This window comes from Rhinopithecus bieti, unplaced genomic scaffold, assembly GCF_001698545.2.
Source record: "Rhinopithecus bieti isolate Rb0 unplaced genomic scaffold, ASM169854v2 scaffold_13351, whole genome shotgun sequence".
NCBI classification, from domain to species: domain Eukaryota; kingdom Metazoa; phylum Chordata; class Mammalia; order Primates; family Cercopithecidae; genus Rhinopithecus; species Rhinopithecus bieti.
In genome coordinates, this window is record NW_016807514.1 from 3,679,669 (window position 1) to 3,696,200 (window position 16,532).

Below are 16,532 nucleotides of genomic sequence, written 5' to 3' on the forward strand. Positions count from 1 at the left end.
TTTTTTTTGAGACAGAGTCTCGCTCTGTCACCCAGGCTGGAGTGCTGTGGCCGGATCTCAGCTCACTGCAAGCTCCGCCTCCTGGGTTCACGCCATTCTCCTGCCTCAGCCTCCCGGGTAGCTGGGACTACAGGCACGCCACCTCGCCTGGCTAGTTTTTTGTAGTTTTTAGTAGAGACGGGGTTTCACCGTGTTAGCCAGGATGGTCTCGATCTCCTGACCTCGTGATCCGCCCGTCTCGGCCTCCCAAAGCGCTGGGATTACAGGCTTGAGCCACCGCGCCCAGCCTCCATCTCTATTTATAAATGAATACATATGTTTCAAAATTTTTAGCTACCCACCTAAAATGTGCACAAAGATACGCTGTATTTTCGAAATCTGTTAGCGGCACAGTGACCCCACAGGCAGTGGGGACGTGCATGTTCCTGTGAGCCTCACCCAGGGCTTGTCCTCCACCTAGCGGCCCCTGCACCTGACACAGGGACACAGACGCCCTGCACGGCTGAGGGCCTCCCACGCTGTTGCTTGCAGGTGCTTTAAGCTGTCTTGCCGGGCTGTGGGCGTCCACCCACCCCTGGAGCTGTCCCACTACCAGATCAAGTTTGCGGCCACGGCCCTGTATGACACCTCCGTGGCCACAGTGTACGTCATCAACTCTCACCTGAGCGCGAGCTCACGGACCCACTCCAAGCCCCGCATTGGCTCAGAGGACGCCTCTCCCGTGGGGCCCATGTCCTTCGAGTTCCTGCTGCCCCCAGACTCGCCTATCACCGTCTCGCCCTCGGTGGGGACCGTGTGGCCAGGAAAGGTGGGTGTGGGCCTCACGCAGGCTGGGAGGCAGGGGCTCCACGCCACCTGCATTTCCCCCCAGGGTGTCTGCCTTTGCCCACCTTTAACCACAGGGTTTCAACCCAGAGAACAGGGGCGCAAGTCAACCCGGCCCTCATCAGACCCGAGCAGGGCTGAGGAAGGCTCCATGGCCAATGTGCAGGGGGCCCAGGGCCACCCACGCCGGAGGGGGGACACAGTACCCTTGGTCCAGCCTGACCCCGAGAGGCAGGAGCTCCCCAGGCTGCTGGCCTGGCCAGCACCCATCCAGGGCTCCCAGGTTGTGACTGGGGAAGGCTGTGTAGTCCCTTGCACCAGCGGACCTCGCAGGCAGAAGGGGAGTGGGGGGGCAGAGGGCGTTGGCCACTCCCACCCAGCACTCCACCTTTCCTGCAGAGCAGAAAGCTTTGGGCCTGGCAGGGCCTTCGGGTGACCCTGAGGGCTGCTGAAGGCCTAAGTGAGGAAGGGCACGTGGGGGACAGCTGGCTCACATGGGATTGCAGTGAATGCAGTGATTCAAAATGCATTTCATTCAACTTAGCAAAAGCCACTCGGTGATGGTTCTCACCGCCACATGCATTACTGCAGATGCGGCTCTCCCCTCCCTCCCCTACCCTCTCCCCTCCCTCCGTCCCTCCCCTACCCTCCCTACCTCCCTCCTCTACTCTCTCCCCTTCTTCCCTCCTCTACCCTCTCCTCCCTCCCTTACCCTCTCCCATCCCTTCCTCCCCCCTCCCCTACCCTCCCCCTCCTCCTCACGTCCCCTCCCCTACCCTCCCTACCTCCCTCATCTTACCCTCTCCCCTTCCCTCCCTCCCCTCCCTCTCCCCTCTCTCACTCCCCTACCCTCTCCCCTCCCTCCCTCCCCTACTTTTCCCCTCCCTCCCCTACCTTTTCCCCTCCTCTCTCCCTCCCTCCCTTCACTCTCTCCCCTCCCTCCCTTCCCCCACCCTCTCTCCCCTTCCTCCCTCCCTCTGCAGCCCTGTCCTCTCCCCCCACCCTCTCCCCTTCCCGCACCACGTCATCCCCAACCCCACACTGCACACTGCCTGCGGGCTCTGTCATGGAGGGACCCTGCTGTGGGAAGCCATTTCCAAAACGGAGGCGCCCTGGAAAGGCTGGTGTGTGCAGGGGCCAGGTTAGGGTGTAGGACTCGCCCATAAAACTCAAGGACGGAAAGGGCAGGCTCAGCTGTCACTGCTGCCCCGTGGACAGGGGACTGGGTCCCGGCCTGCCCAGGACTGTACTCTCAACACCTCCAATCGCAGGACCCCCACCCTTCATGGCCAGAGGGTTTGGTGCTCACACCTGCAGCCCGCCCCTGCTTCCTGGGGGACAGAGGCCAGGGAGGGCCATCCCGAAGGGGCACACAGGCTGAAATCTCAAGGGGGAGGTGACCTTGAGGAGAGTCCACGGGCGGAGGAAGGTAGAGTGCCAGCAGGGGCTCCTGGGGGGCGGAGGGAGGTGGCAGCCCCTGTGCCCACGCCTGTCTCTCCTCAGAGGTGCCTGGTCCAGGTGGCCTTCCGGCCCGTGCTGCCCGAGAAGCTGATCCGCCAGGAAGCCCTCCCACTCCTGAACAAAGAAATGGAGACCAAATCCGTGCGTGGGGCCTGGGAAGGAGGGGTGTGGGTAGGGGAAGGGCCTGTCGCAGGAACAAACTCCACCGCCCTCGAGTCCCTGGGGGCCCCGGCCGCCTGCCAGGAGCGCAGGGTAGACCTTTCCCAAGCACTGCGCATGTCGAGCTGTATCTGAGAGGTTAAAACACTTGCTCACCAAGACCCTCCCTCCTCTCTGGAGGGCACTGCCCGGCGGGAGCAGGGAAGGGTGGGCTCTGGAGGTGGGGGCAGTAGGCACTGCGACCCAGGGGTACGGCGGCTGCGATGCAGGGCCCCTCCCACAACCTGGAGGCCCCCAGAGGCGCACCTGAAACATGGAGGGTCCTGCAGAATCTGCCCAGCGAGCGCCGGCGGCCAGTGCCGGCCCTGGAGGCGGCCTCGAGAGCTCCTGCCTGCCACACTCCAGATGCGCCCTTCCTGGCCTGGCCCGCGTTCCTCCTGGGCGTGCACACGAGGGGAAGCGCTTGCCTTCAGCCTTTGGCAGTGAAGATGGGGGGGACCCCGGTTCTGGCTGCCTCCTCACTCCTTTGTGCCTCGGTTTATCCTCTGGTGAAGCAGACGCTGCAGTCTGTGGGCAGCTCTGGGGGGATCCGTGTGCCCCTCTGCACTGGCTACAGTCTTCCTGGGGAGCTGGTCGGTTTTCTGGTCCCCATTCAATCCAACTGGGGCTCCCACGGTTCCTGCACTGGCCGCAGAGGAGCCACAGGGCGCAGCTGGGTGCCTCCGGGGCCCTGCACAGCCCCACAGCCAGTCTCTTCCCCCACAGTTCCGAAAGGATACGGCCTCCCAAAGGAAGGACCTGCACAGACTGTCATTCTCCGTTCTTCGAATGCAGAACCGCGACAAGCTATTCAAAGTCTCTGTCCCCCACGTCCTGGAGCTGCGGAAGCGGGAGCTGAAGCCCAGGTGGGTCCGGGAGGGGCTGCCCCACCTGCTTCCCTCCAGGCCCCTCTGGTGGGACCCACTGTGGCCCCTGTGGAGAGTCCTCTCCCCCCACAGACTGCCCAGAATGACCCATGTGGCTGGAAGGACTGAAGGCTTCAGACACAGCTGGATCCAGGTGCTGCCTTCCTGGGACCTGCCCACCCCGTTTCCCCAGGCCTGACACCCCTGCCCACAGCCTCACTCCTCGGGTGGGGAGCGAACCCACCGCCCCCCACTCAGCCCCCTTGGGTGCAGAATGAGCCCTGGGAAAGCTCTGATGGGCGCCTGTGGCCCCAGAAAGGAACATGGCTCTCTATCCAGGGGCCAAAGGCACCTGCCCCAAACCCCAGCCCCCAGCCACCAGCTGACAAGGACCTGAAGTGAGTGACAAGGCCCCCACAGGAGCCAGAGAAGGGGGAAAAGCCAGCTTGTCAGATACAACTGCGACTGCCACAACCTGGAACCCCGGGACCCTGAGGCAGAGCCGCAGGTGTCCGGCCTAGGCCGATGGTGGGTGGGGGAAGGCGGGAGTGTACACCTCCGACTTCCTTCCAGTTCCGACGAGTACCAGGCCGCCCGAGCCACCCTGGTCAGAGCGTTCCAGGCGAAGTTTGACACATTTGTAATTCCCTGTGTTGTTGCCAGTGGTGACATCAAAGACAGGAAAGGGTCAGAACCCCCGAGCTTCAGGTGCGAGTTGCTCTGGCCAGAATGGGGTGTGGTCAGCCGCAAACGCGCTGTCCTCTGCTACTGCCCAACTCCAGGGCCTGGGCGGGCAGGGGGCCACCCACCCTGCCCTCAGCATGCCCTTTCCGTCCCAGCCCCCACAACACCCTCTACCTGGAGCTGTGGTGCCCGACGGTGGCGCCGTCTGTTGTGGTGACGTCCCACAAAGGCAAGACCATCTTTAACTTCGGCGACGTCGCCGTGGGTGAGTCGCTCAGCCCCACACACACCTCCACCCGGTGCCCAGGCACACCCACGCCTCCCCCAGCCCCACGGCCCAACCCTGACAGGGGTGCTCCCTGGGGCCTGGGGCTGTGGCCTGACGCTCCCTGCCCCATTTCAGGGCACCGCAGTATCAAGAAGGTCTCCATTCAGAACGTCTGTCCCGAGGATCTGGCCGTGTCCTTGTCCACCCAGCCCAGGCAGCCTGCGGGGTGGGGGTGGGGGCCGGGGAGGGTGTGGTGGAGCCTGCAGACACCCGTGTCCCCTCCTTGACATGGACCCTCAGCTGGACTTCTCCCTGCTGAACCCCAACGGCCCCTTCGTCCTGCTGAACCACTCCAGCCTGCTGCGCGCGGGTGAGACCCAGGTCCTGGTGCTGTCCTTCTCTCCCCACGAGAGCATCCTGGTGAGTCCCAGGCCCACCCCGGCCACACTGCGGCCCAAGGCTCCCCACATTGCAGGACAAAGGCGCTGGCCAGGGCGGGCATCGCCTGTGCTCAGGCCCGGAACTGACCACGCCTGGGTCTGTGGGCAGCCTGGCCCCAGGCCCTCACGCCAGCCGGCAAGTGAGTGCAGCTGATGGAGCCCCCAGCGCTGTCTCAGCTCTGGCACTGAGAACCCACTGCCCCTGAGGCAGAGCTCCTCTCGTGGCTCCAGCAGACATCTGTTCCTGACCGAGGGATGTGGTCTCTTTAGGCTCAAGAAACACTGGACATCATTACCAAGAGAGGCACGCTCACCCTCACCCTCGTGGGCACTGGCGTGGCGTCCATGATCACGTGCTCCATTGAAGGCAGCATCCTCAACATGGGCTACGTGATCGCCGGAGAGTCTGTGTCCTCAGGCTTCAAGGTGAAGCCCACGTGGGCCCTCGTGCTGGCTCCAGCCTCCCAGGAGGGGTTTCCACCAGGCAGGACTCAGGCCAGCTATGAAAGTGACCCGTGGGTCGGGGAGCCTGTGGGGACACAGGTAGCCCCCTCTACACAGCTGCCGCCTCTGCCGCCCTCTCCTGCAGGGAACCCGGGGCCTGTTTCTGGGGAGGCTGCAGATGTCCCCTAGTCACCCCCACCTCCCTGTCCTTCTTGGCGCTCCTTGTCCCTCCTCCTCAGCCCCTGCACAGAGCTCCCCCAATTACCCCCTGCCCTGCTGCTTGAACTCACTCCTTTGGAGCTCAACTCAGCCACCCAGGGGTGAGGGTTTGCAGCCCTCTGGGCGAGCCGCACTGCCCCGTGTGCCCTCATGCCTTCGCACTGCCCCGAGTGCCCTCATGCGTTCACACCAGCATGTGCCCTCATGCCTTCGCACTGCCCCATGTGCCCTCATGCCTTCGCACTGCCCCGAGTGCCCTCATGCGTTCGCACCAGCATGTGCCCTCATGCCTTCGCACTGCCCCGAGTGCCCTCATGCGTTCGCACCAGCATGTGCCCTCATGCCTTCGCACTGCCCCGAGTGCCCTCATGCCTTCGCACTGCCCCGTGTGCCCTCATGCCTTCGCACTGCCCCGTGTGCCCTCATGCCTTCGCACCACCAGGGTGGGCCCAGGAGGGACACCTGCTTCTCCACCTGGCTCAGGGTGGGTCCTGGAGGCAGAGCCCAAGACAGCCATTGCATGGAGAAAGGGTGCTCTCAGGAGAAGGGGTGAGGGCAGGGAGGACATGGGCGGGGATGTGGGTTCAGCTAAGCTGGGCCTGAGCGAGACTCAGGTGTCCTGGAGGACAGGTGGCACCCCAGAGCTGTCCATGCTCCCCAGGCAGGGAAGCCAAGCCCTGGCCTGGCAAAGGCTGATGAGAGTCTGGAAGAAGGGATGTCGGCACACAGCTCAGTAAACCGCCACGTGGGCCAGCGTCGTCGGGCCACCTGGGTCCCCACCTGGATGTGGCCTCATAGCAGCAGCCAAGTCCTGGGCACTGACCACAGGAAGGAGGCAGCCAGGCTGGGGCTGGCGGGCAGTGACGGCGGCCTGTTCTCTGCAGCTGCAGAACAGCTCCCTGCTCCCCATCACGTTCTCCATACACCTGGACAGTCTCTCCAGCGCCCGGGACCAGGACCAGCAGCAGCTGCCGCAGTTCCTCAGCTCGCCCTCCCAGAGGACGGAGGTGGTCGGTGAGCGGGGTGAAGGGTGGGTGGAGTGGGGGAGTGGCGGTGAGTGGAGGGGGTGGGCAGTGAGCTGCGGGGATGGATGGTAAGATGGGGAGTGGTCGGTGAGCTGGGGGGGTAGGCGGTGAGCTGGAGGGGGGCAGTGTTGGTGAGTGGGGGTGGGTGTGAGCGGGGTGGTGGTGAGCTAGGGCGGTTGTGAGATGGGGTGGGCGTGAGCTAGGGTGTTGGTGAGCTGGGGGGGGCGGTGTGAGATGGGGCTGTTGTGAGTGGTGGAGTGGCCAGGACTGGGGGGGTGGTGGTGGGTGGGGGGAGGGGCGTTTGGTGAGCTGGGGTGGTGATGAGCTGGAGAGGCCGGTTGGTGAGCTGAGGGGTGGTGGGTGACGGGGGGAGGTGGGGGATGGGGTGAGCGGTACTGGGGCAGCGGGAGCTTGGGGAGGTGTGTGGTGAGCTGGGCACTTGGGATCCATGGGGGGTTCGGGGGGTGCAAGGCCATGGGGGGCACCCGGCAGGACAGGGGCTCTGCGGGGGTGGGCAGGGTGCAGAGCTCTATGGAGCAGGGCTTGGAGGGCAAACAGTGATTGCAGGGGGGAAGGCCAAACTGCACCCCACCCTACCTGCAGGGACGCAGAATCTCCACGGTCAGAGTGTGTTCAGCGTGGCCCCTGTCAAGGGCGTCATGGACCCCGGGAAGACGCAGGACTTCACTGTCACCTTCAGCCCCGACCACGAGAGCCTCTACTTCTCCGACCGGCTCCAGGTGGTGCTCTTTGAAAAGGTGCGGCTGTGGATCTGCAAGTTCAGCTGGGCCTGGCCCTGGCCCCAACCAGAGCCTTGCCTTTTGCTGCACTGCCCCACTTTGGAGACCCAGAGGGTACCATGGCTGGGGGACTCAGCACCACACTGAGGGTCATGGGTCGAGAGACCAGAGTCCAGGACCCCACGGGGCCCCCAAGCCGTCCCTGCCTCCTTCCCTGAGCCAGCCCAGCTCTCACCAGCAGGGCCCCTGCTGCGGAGCTTTGGGGACAAGGCCACTCCACTTCTTGTCCCCAGAAAATCTCCCACCAGATCCTGCTGAAAGGGGCCGCCCGTGAGCACATGATGTTCGTGGAGGGCGGGGACCCCCTGGACGTGCCCGTGGAGTCTCTGACGGTGATCCCCGTATTTGACCCCAAGCACAGAGAGGGTGAGCCCCTCCCCCGGGAGGGGACAGACACGGGGCCTCCTGGTGCCCCTAGCCCATGGACGGGGGCCCTGAGACCCAGTGGAGTGGGGGAGGGATTCCCAGTCTTCTACCCCAGAGCCAGGCAGGAGAGCCACTGCTAACCAGAGTTCAGGAGTCCAGCTGCAGCCCCACCCCATGCCTCAGCCTGACCTTGAACAGCTCCCCTGGCCACACCCCTCCAGCCAGCTCCCGGCCAGGCCCTCCCTCTCCAGAAGCCGAGGAGCTGAGGCCCATCCTGGTGGCCCTGGACTACATCCAGTTTGACACAGACACGCCAGCCCCACCTGCCACCCGAGAGCTGCAGGTGGGCTGTATCCGGACCACCCAACCATCTCCAAAGAAGGTGCCCACAGCACTGCCCCTGGGGACATTAGGCGGCCCCCTCTGCCTCCCCTGCCCTGGGCAGCCCCCCTCCTGGCCTTGCCCCTCACTGGGATTGTCCCCACAGCCGGGCTTGTCTGGGACTTCCTGTGGCAGGTGTGGGGTGGGCAGCCTGCTGGTCAGAGCTGGGAGGGTGAGTGGAGCTGGGCACCCTCAGCCCTAGTCCCACTGCTGCTGGAAGCAGTGCCTGGTCGCCAGCCTACAGGAGCCCCATACCCCACAGACTGTTGAGTTCAGCCTGGACAGTGTCACATCCCTGCAGCACAAGGGTTTCTCCATTGAGCCCTGCCGGGGCTCCGTGGAGCGCGGCCAGACGAAGACCATCAGTATCTCCTGGGTGCCGCCTGCGGACTTTGATGTAGGTGCCTTCGGGCTCCAGGCCAGCGAGCCCTGGGAACGCCAAAGGCTGGGTGGGCTGTACCCATGCCCAATCCCAGGGGAGGAGGTGGCCGTGGAGGACCCAGGGGAGTCAGGTGGGCAGGGCAGCGGGAAGACAGCAGATCTCCCCCGGGTGCCCACTGGCTGAAGGCCTCTTCTCCCCTCCCCTCCTGTTTCAGCCAGACCACCCACTCATGGTGTCGGCCCTGCTGCAGCTCAGGGGGGATGTGAAGGAGACCTACAAGGTCATCTTTGTAGCCCAGGTGGTGACCAGCCCCTAAGCCTCTGCACAGAGCACCCTTGGGCCCTCCTGCCCACCCTCAAAGCCCTCCCCAGGCTGAGGGCCAGGCCATACTACCCTAGAGCCTGGGACCTGGCCATCCTCTGCCAGGCAGATTTCAATAGGCCACCCTCCACATGGTGCCACAGCCACTTCCTGCTGCCCTGGACCCAGCAAGCCCAGGTACATCCAAGAACACCCCCTCCTGAGATCCCAGACTCAGAACCAGCGAGAAGGCCAGGCCAGCCCACAGCCGTCCTAGCCAGAGCCCCTCAGAGCCCCCAGGAGAGCCCCCACAGCCTGTCAATAAATGTTTTGTAGGCCAGCACTTGCAGCCTGCAGTGTGAGTGACAGCGGGTTATTCCCTGGGGTAAGCACTGAATGGGAGGTGGAGATAGAGCCCTGGGGATGCAGCCCTCCCCTCATAGCCATGAAACTCGCTTTGCCTGGCAAGGGCCTCCTGGAGCGGGGCCATCCTGAGGGCACCTGTGGGGAGGCCACCCTAACCCAAATTCGAGGAGGGCCCCCAAGCCTGATGCCCTGAGCAGCAGGCAGGCAGTCCAGAGGGCCGGGGTGCAGCCGGAGCGCAGCCGGAGCTGAGGCTGACCCAGAGCCGAGAGGCCCTGGGCGGTGGGGAGGGCAGGGCTCCAAAGCCCAGGGCAGGCCCCGGGAACCTCCAGACTTTTCCCAAGTTCCAGGACCCCGGATGACCCCAAGCAAAGGTGAGCAGATGGAGGGAACCCAGCCTACTCATGCCCTCCCCTCCGCCCAGCAGGGGCCAGGTGAGGCCCAGCTCCTGCACTTAAGTCTCTACTTTTAGTCTGAGATAAGTCTGGGCTCGGCTTTCTGGGCTCTGACCCACCCTTCAACAGAGAAGATCCCTCACAGCCCGTGAGATGCTCCTGGAGCTCAGAGTGGTGCCTCCACCCCAACCCTGCCCTCTGGAGTCTGGCTTGTTGGACACTGTCCCCACAGAGCCCACCCAGCCTAGCCCTCCTGTCACAGTGCAGCACACCCACTGTGCCACCCCAACCAGCAGCCACCAGGAGAGCGTATGCAGCCTTCCCTGGTCTGGCAGCGGGGAGCAAGTGGTGCTTCCGGGAGCTTTCCTGGGCCCAGGCCTCAGGGCACACCTTCCGGAACTTGGGGCTGTGGTCTCAGGCTGTGCGGTGCACATGCACTCCCATTCCCACTCCCGTGCTGGGCCTCCACGACCAGCGTGGTCAACGTGTCGGGAAGAATGGCCAGGGGCCCGGAGAGCTGGGCAGGCAGGAAGGGCCCTTGAGGACCATGGCACAGGCCCTGGGAGGTGAAAGGCAACTTCAGGCAGAGCCCGAAAATGGAAGGAGTGATGCAGTGAAGGGGCAGGTATGGGCAGAAGAGCCACGCAGAGGAAGCCCTGCCCTCCAGGGTCACTGCCCTTGTAGGGGTGGGGGACACTGAGCAGCGCCCACATGTGGAACAGTTCTGAGCAAGGGGTGGGTGCTCCTCCTGCAGTAAGATGGACCCTGCCCTTTGCTGTGCTGACCACCTCCCTTAGCCTGACCACCCGGCGAACGGTGTGCTGCTGGTCTCACGGGGAGCAGAGAGCAGCAAGAGCCTATCAGGGCCCCTGGCCTGGTGCCAGAGGGATACGGGACAGGAGTCCCCCGGAAGAAATGGCCCCCGCCTGCCCCTGCAGGGGAGCAGCGGACATTGCAGGCTGAGGAAAGGGTGCTGGGCTCCCTGTGGCCCTCGGGAATGGAGGCCGCATTCCCCTGTGGGGCATGGCCCCAAGCCCAAGTGCTTTGGGAAAGTGGTCTGCACCCAGAGCCTCAAGGGCCCAGAGCCAGGGCCAGGCTCCAGCCCCCTGGGCCAGCCCCCAGGCAGAGCCTGCAGCTCAGGTCCACAATCAGTGTTCAAACACCACGTTCGGGATGCCCAGCATCTTGGTGGCGTGACCCTCCAGTTCACCTGGAGCCTGCCTGCAAGAGTGGACCCGAGGGACCACACCCAAGGCAGCCACAACTTTCCAGGCCAGCTCCCGAGGGTTCCCGGGCCACGCCCAGATCAGCGCCAGAGCAGGCCACGCTCGGCCGGCCGGAGTGAAGGCGCCATGCCCGGGCTGAGGGCGAGACCTACCGTCGCCTCGCGACTCTGGGCCAGGTGGAGCTGCGAAGCAGGGCTTGGGGCGGACAAGCCCTCTGAACACGTTGGGCTTGGCCCAGTGGGAGGGGATTGCGTTGAGCGGTGTCTGGTGGGCGCGGCTTATGGCGGGCGAGGAGCCAGTGGGTGGGGTTCGCATTGAGCGGAGGTCCAGCGAGTGGGGGCGTCTCGTGGGTGAGGCCTCCTGTGGGTGGGGCCTGCGGCGAAAGAGGCTTGCTCTGGGTGCGGACCTGCGGGTGGGGTTTACGCTGCGTGAGGCGTCCGGTGGGCGTGTGCCCCTGGGGGCGGGGCCTGCGAGGAACGGGGCTTGCACTGGGCGGTGCCGGGCGGGCGGGGTTCACCCTGTGTGGGGCGTCCAGTAGGCGTGTGCGCCTGTAGGAGGGGCCCGCGGCGAGCGAGGCCTGGTGGGCGGGGTTTACTCTGAGCGGGCGCTCTGTGGGCGTGTCATGTGGTGGGTGTGTCCTGTGGTGGGCGGGGCTCCATAAAGCCGCGCCGCGAGGCTCTGCTCCAACCTCCGCAGAGCATGGGCCGGGGGTCGCTGGCCGCCCGCGGGCTCCGGCTGCTGCTGCCGCTCTTGCCGCTGCCGCAGGTGGGTCGGGCCGCGTTCTCGGTTCGGCCACCGCGGGGCGGGTCCGTGCTCGGACCACGCCCCTCGCGGGCTCACCCCTGTCCCCACAGGTGGCGCTGGGCTTCGCGGACGGCAGCTGCGACCCCTCGGACCAGTAAGTCGGGGGGGAGGGAGCCGGGGCCTGGCCCCGCCCTGTGGGGAGGTGCGGGCGGTGAGGTCGGCCGGCCCATGCCCCGCCTGCTCCAGGTGCCGCCGTCCCCGCAGGTGCCTGCCGCAGGCCCGCTGGAGCAGCCTGTGGCACGTGGGGTAAGTGGAGGCCGCGGCAGAGCCGTGCGTCCGACGGTTCTGGGGCGGGGGTCACCGGGGCTAGACCCGCCCGGCCCTAACCTCACCAGGCCGCCTCCGCTGTCGCCCAGTCCCGGTAGCTGGCGGGAAGTGACCTCGAGCAAGCAGGACCTTTCCTCCCACCCCTCCCACCTGGCCTCCGCGGGAAGCCCCTACGATCCCGATCCCGCTCGGCAGTGGGGCAGTCGCTGAGGACAGCGAGTCCTGGGAGTGAGCCCAAGGCCACCCCTGGCCAGCCCAGGAGAGACAGCCAGGGCAGGCCCAGCAGCTGGAGGCCAGGCTTTGGCCACGGCAGTCTCAGACGTGCAGAGACATTGTCTGCTTTTTATCCTGTTAACCTGTCTTCGGTGGTTGTGCCACGACATTCCCCAGGGTGCAGGTGCTCGGTGGCCGAGGGTCAGTCCAGTGGGAGGGCCTTGCTCTTCTAGGCTCATCCTGCTGGCGGTCCTCCTGTTGCTGCTGTGCGGGGTCACAGCCGGCTGTGTGCGGTTCTGCTGCCTCCGGAAGCAGGCGCAGGCCCAGCCACATCTGCCACCAGCACGGCAGCCCTGCGACCTGGCGGTCATCCCTATGGACGGTGACAGCCCTGTACACAGCACTGTGACCTGTGAGTGCCTAGGGGCCCTCGAGTTGAGGGTAGAGATGGCGGGGGTAAATGCCAAGCCCGCCTCCACGAACCCACTCTGGTTTCCTGCAGCCTACAGCTCCATGCAGTACCCACTGGGCACGCGGTTACCGGTACCCTTTGGGGAGCTGGACCCGGACTCCATGGCTCCTCCTGCCTACAGTCTGTATGCCCCGGAGCCTCCACCCTCCTACGATGAAGCTGTCAAGATGGCCAAGCCCAGAGAGGAAGGGCTAGCACTCTCCCAGAAACCCAGTCCTCTCCTTGGGGCCTCAGGCCTAGAGACCACTCCAATGCCCCAGGAGTTGGGCCCCAATACCCAACTACCACCTTGTAGCCCTGGTGCCCCTTGAAGGAGGTAGGAGAATGGACCAGAGCTTGAAGAACTAGCGCTTGGAGCCAAGGGCCCCCAGCCCACGCCACCATCCCACACATTGCTGTGGCCCCAGCCTTGGTGTCATGTTACACCAGCCCCATGGCGTCACCCCCTAGGCAGGCTGCTGCTCTCAGCCTCAGCCCCTGGCCCAGCCCCAGCAGGCCCTCAGCCTGGAAGAGGCCCCTTGGGCCTCAGCCTCAGGTGGGAGCTCAGGGCCAGCTGTGACGTCTGCATCTTACTGGAGAGAGAATAAAGTTTGTATTTAAGTGATCTCTGCCTATGTGGGAAGGACTCTGGGACTCCAGGGCTCTGGGAGGAACCCTCGGGCAGCCAACCCCTAGTGCAAGCAGGCAGGGTGAGCGCGTGGTCCCTGGCCTGTACCCCGTCCAGGCTTCAGGCTGGCATTCCTAGCCCTGAGCTGGGCAATGGGTGGTGTCAGGTGTCATGGCAGAAATGACTGGGGTTGTGTTTCTGCGGCTGGGCCAGGAAAACTCTTCTCCTTCTCCAGCCCCATGCCTTTGCTCGTTGCCCCCCAACCCTGGCTGGGACAGTGAGGCACACACAAGTCGGGCTAGAACATTTATTTTGCACAGAGCTGGGTGAGTGGGGGGCAGGGGGCAGGGGCAGCGGCCTTCCTGGGCAGGCCTCCCACGACTGTAGCAGCTGCGCCCTACTGGATCAGCTTGAAGGACTCCCCGGTCATCATGGCCACAAACTCTGGGGACAGAGGGGCAGGTCAACAACTTGCCCTGGCCCAGCCACTGGCTCCCAGGGCTCCAGCCTACTCACCCTCATAGTCGATGGTCCCGTCCCCATCCTTGTCAGCCTCCTTCATCATCTGCTCCGCCTCCACCTCGTTGAGGGGCTCCCCTGCATTCATGAGCACGTACCTGCGGGGCCTGGCGCTGAGCCGCTCCATCGGCCCTGCCCGTGCCCGTCCACCGCCTGCCCCCCGCCCGTGCCGGCCCACCGCCTGCCCCGCCCGTGCCGCCACCGCCTGCCCCGCCCGTGCCCGCCACCACCTGCCCGCCCGTGCCCACCAGGCCTGCCCCCTTGCCCGTGGCCCTCACCGCCTGCCCCGCCCGTGCCGCCCACCGCCTGCCCCTGCCCGTGCCCACCCGCACCGCCTGCCCCGCCCGGGACCTACTTGAGAGTGTTCCAATCAATGTAGCCCTTGCCCTCTTTGTCGAAGACGCGGAATGCCGCCCTCAGCTCACTCTCCTGGTTCTGGGCCTTCTCATGGTAAACTCCCATTAGTGCCAGGAAACCATCGCAGTTGAAGAACCCTTTGTCTGCAAGGAGCACAGCTGGGGCTCAAGGGACAGGGGGCACAGCACTCCCCATGGGCTCTGCCTCTTCCCCCATAGGCACTGAGACCTGACCCAGGGCCGCTCCCCGAGGCTACCCACCCCACTCCAGCCACAAGCTCACTGTCTCTGTCCACGTCCTTGGCCATCGAGGCCAGCTCACTCTTGGTGGGGTTGATACCCAGCAGGCTCATGAGCCGCTCCAGCTCCCCCGTCTTCACCTCCCCGTTGCCCTCTTCATCAAACATCTCAAAGACTCCCTTGTACTCCTTGATCTGCTCAGCCGACAGGCGCTCTGTCTGCAGGGGACACCCACACCGGCCTGACCAGGAGTCCCGTCTGCCCCCGTGTCCAGGGAAGGGTCGGAGATACCCCTGCACCCATCCCTCCGTTGGCAGCCTTTCAAGATGAGTGGTAAGAGAGGAGGTCCCCAGCGCAGAGCAGTTTTCCCGGACAAGGGGTCACACGCCAGGGGTTTGCAGGGCCAGCAGGGCTCTGCCAGGCAGCTCACAGGGGCAAAGGCCAGACAGGCAGGGGCCAGCATTCGAGGGAACAGTGGGAGCTGCAGGGCCAGACGGGCCAGGCTGCAGTCCTGGAGCCTGGCAATGGACACTAGGTGAGACAGGTAAGGGAAGCTGAGAGCAGGGTGGGGAGGTGCCCAGTCCTGGCCTCGGAAAGGCTTCCAGCCCAGGACTGGGATACAGCCCAGGAAGCAGAGCCCTAGGCTCCAGCCTGTGTGGCATTCTGGAGGGAGAGTCCAGCACCAGGCCACACCTGCCTGCCACCACTGCTGCTGCCCATCTGGGAGCCAGCTTCCAGAAAGGGTTGCTCCACCCTGGCCCCGGAACAAGGGCTGTGTTGGTGGCAGCAGGGCTTGGCTCCCTCTTCCACCTCAGCCCCTTCCTGCCCAGGCTCCCTGGTAGGTCCTCGCACCTCCAGGTTCCAGCTCAACCTGCCCAGCCAGCCCACTAGAGACTCCATCGGGCACAGGGAGCAGCCTTACCATGTTGGTGGTTGTCTGACAGGATTCTGCAGGGTGGTGGCACCAGGGCTGCTGTGGGCAGAAGGCTGGGGCAGTGGTGGCAGCTGAGTTTTAGCTGGACCTGGCTGCCTGGGGTCCCCAGGGTCCAGATTCCAAGAGCCTTTTATGGGTGGGAAATCCTGCTGGCCCTATTTTGGGACAGGCTCTCAGCCTTATCCACAAGGCCCCTTCCCGGCCCGCTTTGGCCTGGGCTTCCCCGGACCCTGAAGATGGGCACCGAAGGCCAAGTGCAGGGGCCAGGAAAGGGCTGAGACGCGGCAGGACCCTCACACACACTGTTCCCCTTGCTGTTCCCTCTTCACCGGACCAAGCTCTGAGTCTACCTTTCCAGAGGTGCCGCCCTCCAGCATGTCTTCACGGGACGCTGGTCCCATGCTGTCATCACTTACCAGTGAGATTTCTTGTTGAAGGCCCATCCTGGCCAGCTGGTGCCCAGTGGCTCAGAGCCTGGCCACCCTCCCATCCTGGTGGACTCAACGTTGGCCCCGTGCCAGTATGTCACAAACTCTCAGGACAGGTCAAATGAACAAATGCATTAGGCACCTCTTGACCACCTTGTACAGGAGGGGCTGAGGGTCCACCAGGGAGAAGACAGCAGGACATGGGCTGGGGGTGAAGGGGGAAAGGGGACAAGACAGACAGGACCTGGGGGCTGGGCTGCCCGCTGGAAGTCGGGCCAGTTGGGGGCTATTTTGGGGTTTCTCAAGGAAACCTGACCTCCCTTCTACTCAGAACAGCAAAGCTGGCTCCCGAGGGGGCCTGGTGCCCAGGCTGGTCAGTATCAACACGCCACAGTGGAGCACACGCCTGCACACGTGTGTTCCCTCCTCAGACCCGCACTGACCCCGCCCTGTCTGGGTCTAATTACCCACCAGACTCCCAAAGCCAGGGTCCAGCTCCTCCCTGCCCCACCCAGGCAGGGGTGTGAGGTTTGCAGTGGCAGGTCAGGGTCCTCAGGGTCACACTCACACCTGCCCCCCAACTGGCCCCTTGGCGGCATGAAGACTCCGAGCAGGTGGGGCACTCAGTGTCCCCCGCCAGCCCAGCCCTCTGCCTGCCAGAAAACCTGAAGCTACAGGATGCCTCCCGCTGAGACCCAGGCCAGCTGCTGAGACTGCAAGATTGATGCTGAGGAGGCCAGGCCAACGGCCTGGGACACCTCCAGCCAAACGGGGCCGGGGCTGGAGGGAAGCAGCCCTGGGTCTGATGGGGTCAAGGGAGGCCATGACCTTCATCCTGGCTGCTCCCTGGCCTCAGCTTTCCCCTGGGCTGGGGAGGGGACAATTCATGCACTGAGCACCTTCCCCCAGGGGCACAGAATGCAGGGAGCCGCAGCGCCCAGGCCAGGGCCCATCCTGGGTTCTGGCTCGGGGTCCCCAGGTGCTGGCCAGCTGGGTACAGAGACACAGAGAACTGCACTGGCCTCGTGGCCCTGGACAAGCCCCCACCC

At 64.9% G+C, this 16,532-nt stretch overlaps 3 protein-coding genes across 5 annotated transcripts in view; 2 read left to right on the forward strand and 1 right to left on the reverse strand.

Moving 5' to 3' along the window:
* Positions 1–9,008, forward strand: part of CFAP74 (cilia and flagella associated protein 74) — an 80,526-nt gene extending 71,518 nt beyond the window's left edge. Inside the window, exons 26-39 of the mRNA XM_017882526.1 lie at positions 508–808; positions 2,329–2,427; positions 3,211–3,350; positions 3,924–4,058; positions 4,190–4,299; positions 4,438–4,493; positions 4,603–4,722; positions 5,013–5,168; positions 6,290–6,419; positions 7,034–7,188; positions 7,464–7,596; positions 7,818–7,978; positions 8,240–8,374; positions 8,574–9,008. Coding sequence (XP_017738015.1) covers positions 508–808; positions 2,329–2,427; positions 3,211–3,350; positions 3,924–4,058; positions 4,190–4,299; positions 4,438–4,493; positions 4,603–4,722; positions 5,013–5,168; positions 6,290–6,419; positions 7,034–7,188; positions 7,464–7,596; positions 7,818–7,978; positions 8,240–8,374; positions 8,574–8,675 — 1,933 coding nt within the window. The 3' untranslated portion in view covers positions 8,676–9,008. The remainder of the gene's footprint in view (positions 1–507; positions 809–2,328; positions 2,428–3,210; positions 3,351–3,923; positions 4,059–4,189; positions 4,300–4,437; positions 4,494–4,602; positions 4,723–5,012; positions 5,169–6,289; positions 6,420–7,033; positions 7,189–7,463; positions 7,597–7,817; positions 7,979–8,239; positions 8,375–8,573) is intronic.
* Positions 9,009–11,274: 2,266 nt separating this feature from the next.
* TMEM52 (transmembrane protein 52) lies at positions 11,275–13,003 on the forward strand. 2 transcript variants are annotated; one of them, XM_017882428.1, is made up of 5 exons: positions 11,275–11,408; positions 11,498–11,541; positions 11,652–11,693; positions 12,161–12,339; positions 12,430–13,003. In XM_017882428.1, exons 1-5 carry the CDS (start codon positions 11,343–11,345, stop codon positions 12,708–12,710), a joined length of 612 nt encoding a protein of 203 aa, XP_017737917.1. In that variant the 5' UTR covers positions 11,275–11,342; the 3' UTR covers positions 12,711–13,003. The 2 variants fall into 2 exon arrangements, with proteins under 2 accessions (XP_017737917.1, XP_017737918.1); XM_017882429.1 differs by lacking the exon at positions 11,652–11,693 and having other exon boundaries at positions 11,276–11,408.
* Positions 13,004–13,299: 296 nt separating this feature from the next.
* Positions 13,300–15,705, reverse strand: CALML6 (calmodulin like 6). 2 transcript variants are annotated; one of them, XM_017882431.1, is made up of 5 exons: positions 15,472–15,705; positions 14,165–14,339; positions 13,881–14,025; positions 13,523–13,623; positions 13,300–13,450 (listed from the first exon to the last, which is right to left on the reverse strand). In XM_017882431.1, exons 1-5 carry the CDS (start codon positions 15,496–15,498, stop codon positions 13,404–13,406), a joined length of 495 nt encoding a protein of 164 aa, XP_017737920.1. In that variant the 5' UTR covers positions 15,499–15,705; the 3' UTR covers positions 13,300–13,403. The 2 variants fall into 2 exon arrangements, with proteins under 2 accessions (XP_017737920.1, XP_017737921.1); XM_017882432.1 differs by lacking the exon at positions 15,472–15,705 and adding an exon at positions 15,044–15,459.
* Between the last annotated feature and the right edge of the window lie 827 nt (positions 15,706–16,532).

Coding starts and splice junctions, on each gene's coding strand:
- TMEM52 (XM_017882428.1), top strand. CDS start 11,343: ATGGGCCGGGGGTCGCTGGCCGCCCGCGGGCTCCGGCTGCTGCTGCCG. Junction 11,542..11,651: donor AGCTGCGACCCCTCGGACCA/GTAAGTCGGGGG, acceptor CCGTCCCCGCAG/GTGCCTGCCGCAGGCCCGCT. Junction 12,340..12,429: donor TGTACACAGCACTGTGACCT/GTGAGTGCCTAG, acceptor GGTTTCCTGCAG/CCTACAGCTCCATGCAGTAC.
- CALML6 (XM_017882431.1), bottom strand. CDS start 15,498: ATGGGCCTTCAACAAGAAATCTCACTG. Junction 14,026..14,164: donor CAAGGACGTGGACAGAGACA/GTGAGCTTGTGG, acceptor TGCTCCTTGCAG/ACAAAGGGTTCTTCAACTGC. Junction 13,451..13,522: donor CGGGACCATCGACTATGAGG/GTGAGTAGGCTG, acceptor CTCTGTCCCCAG/AGTTTGTGGCCATGATGACC.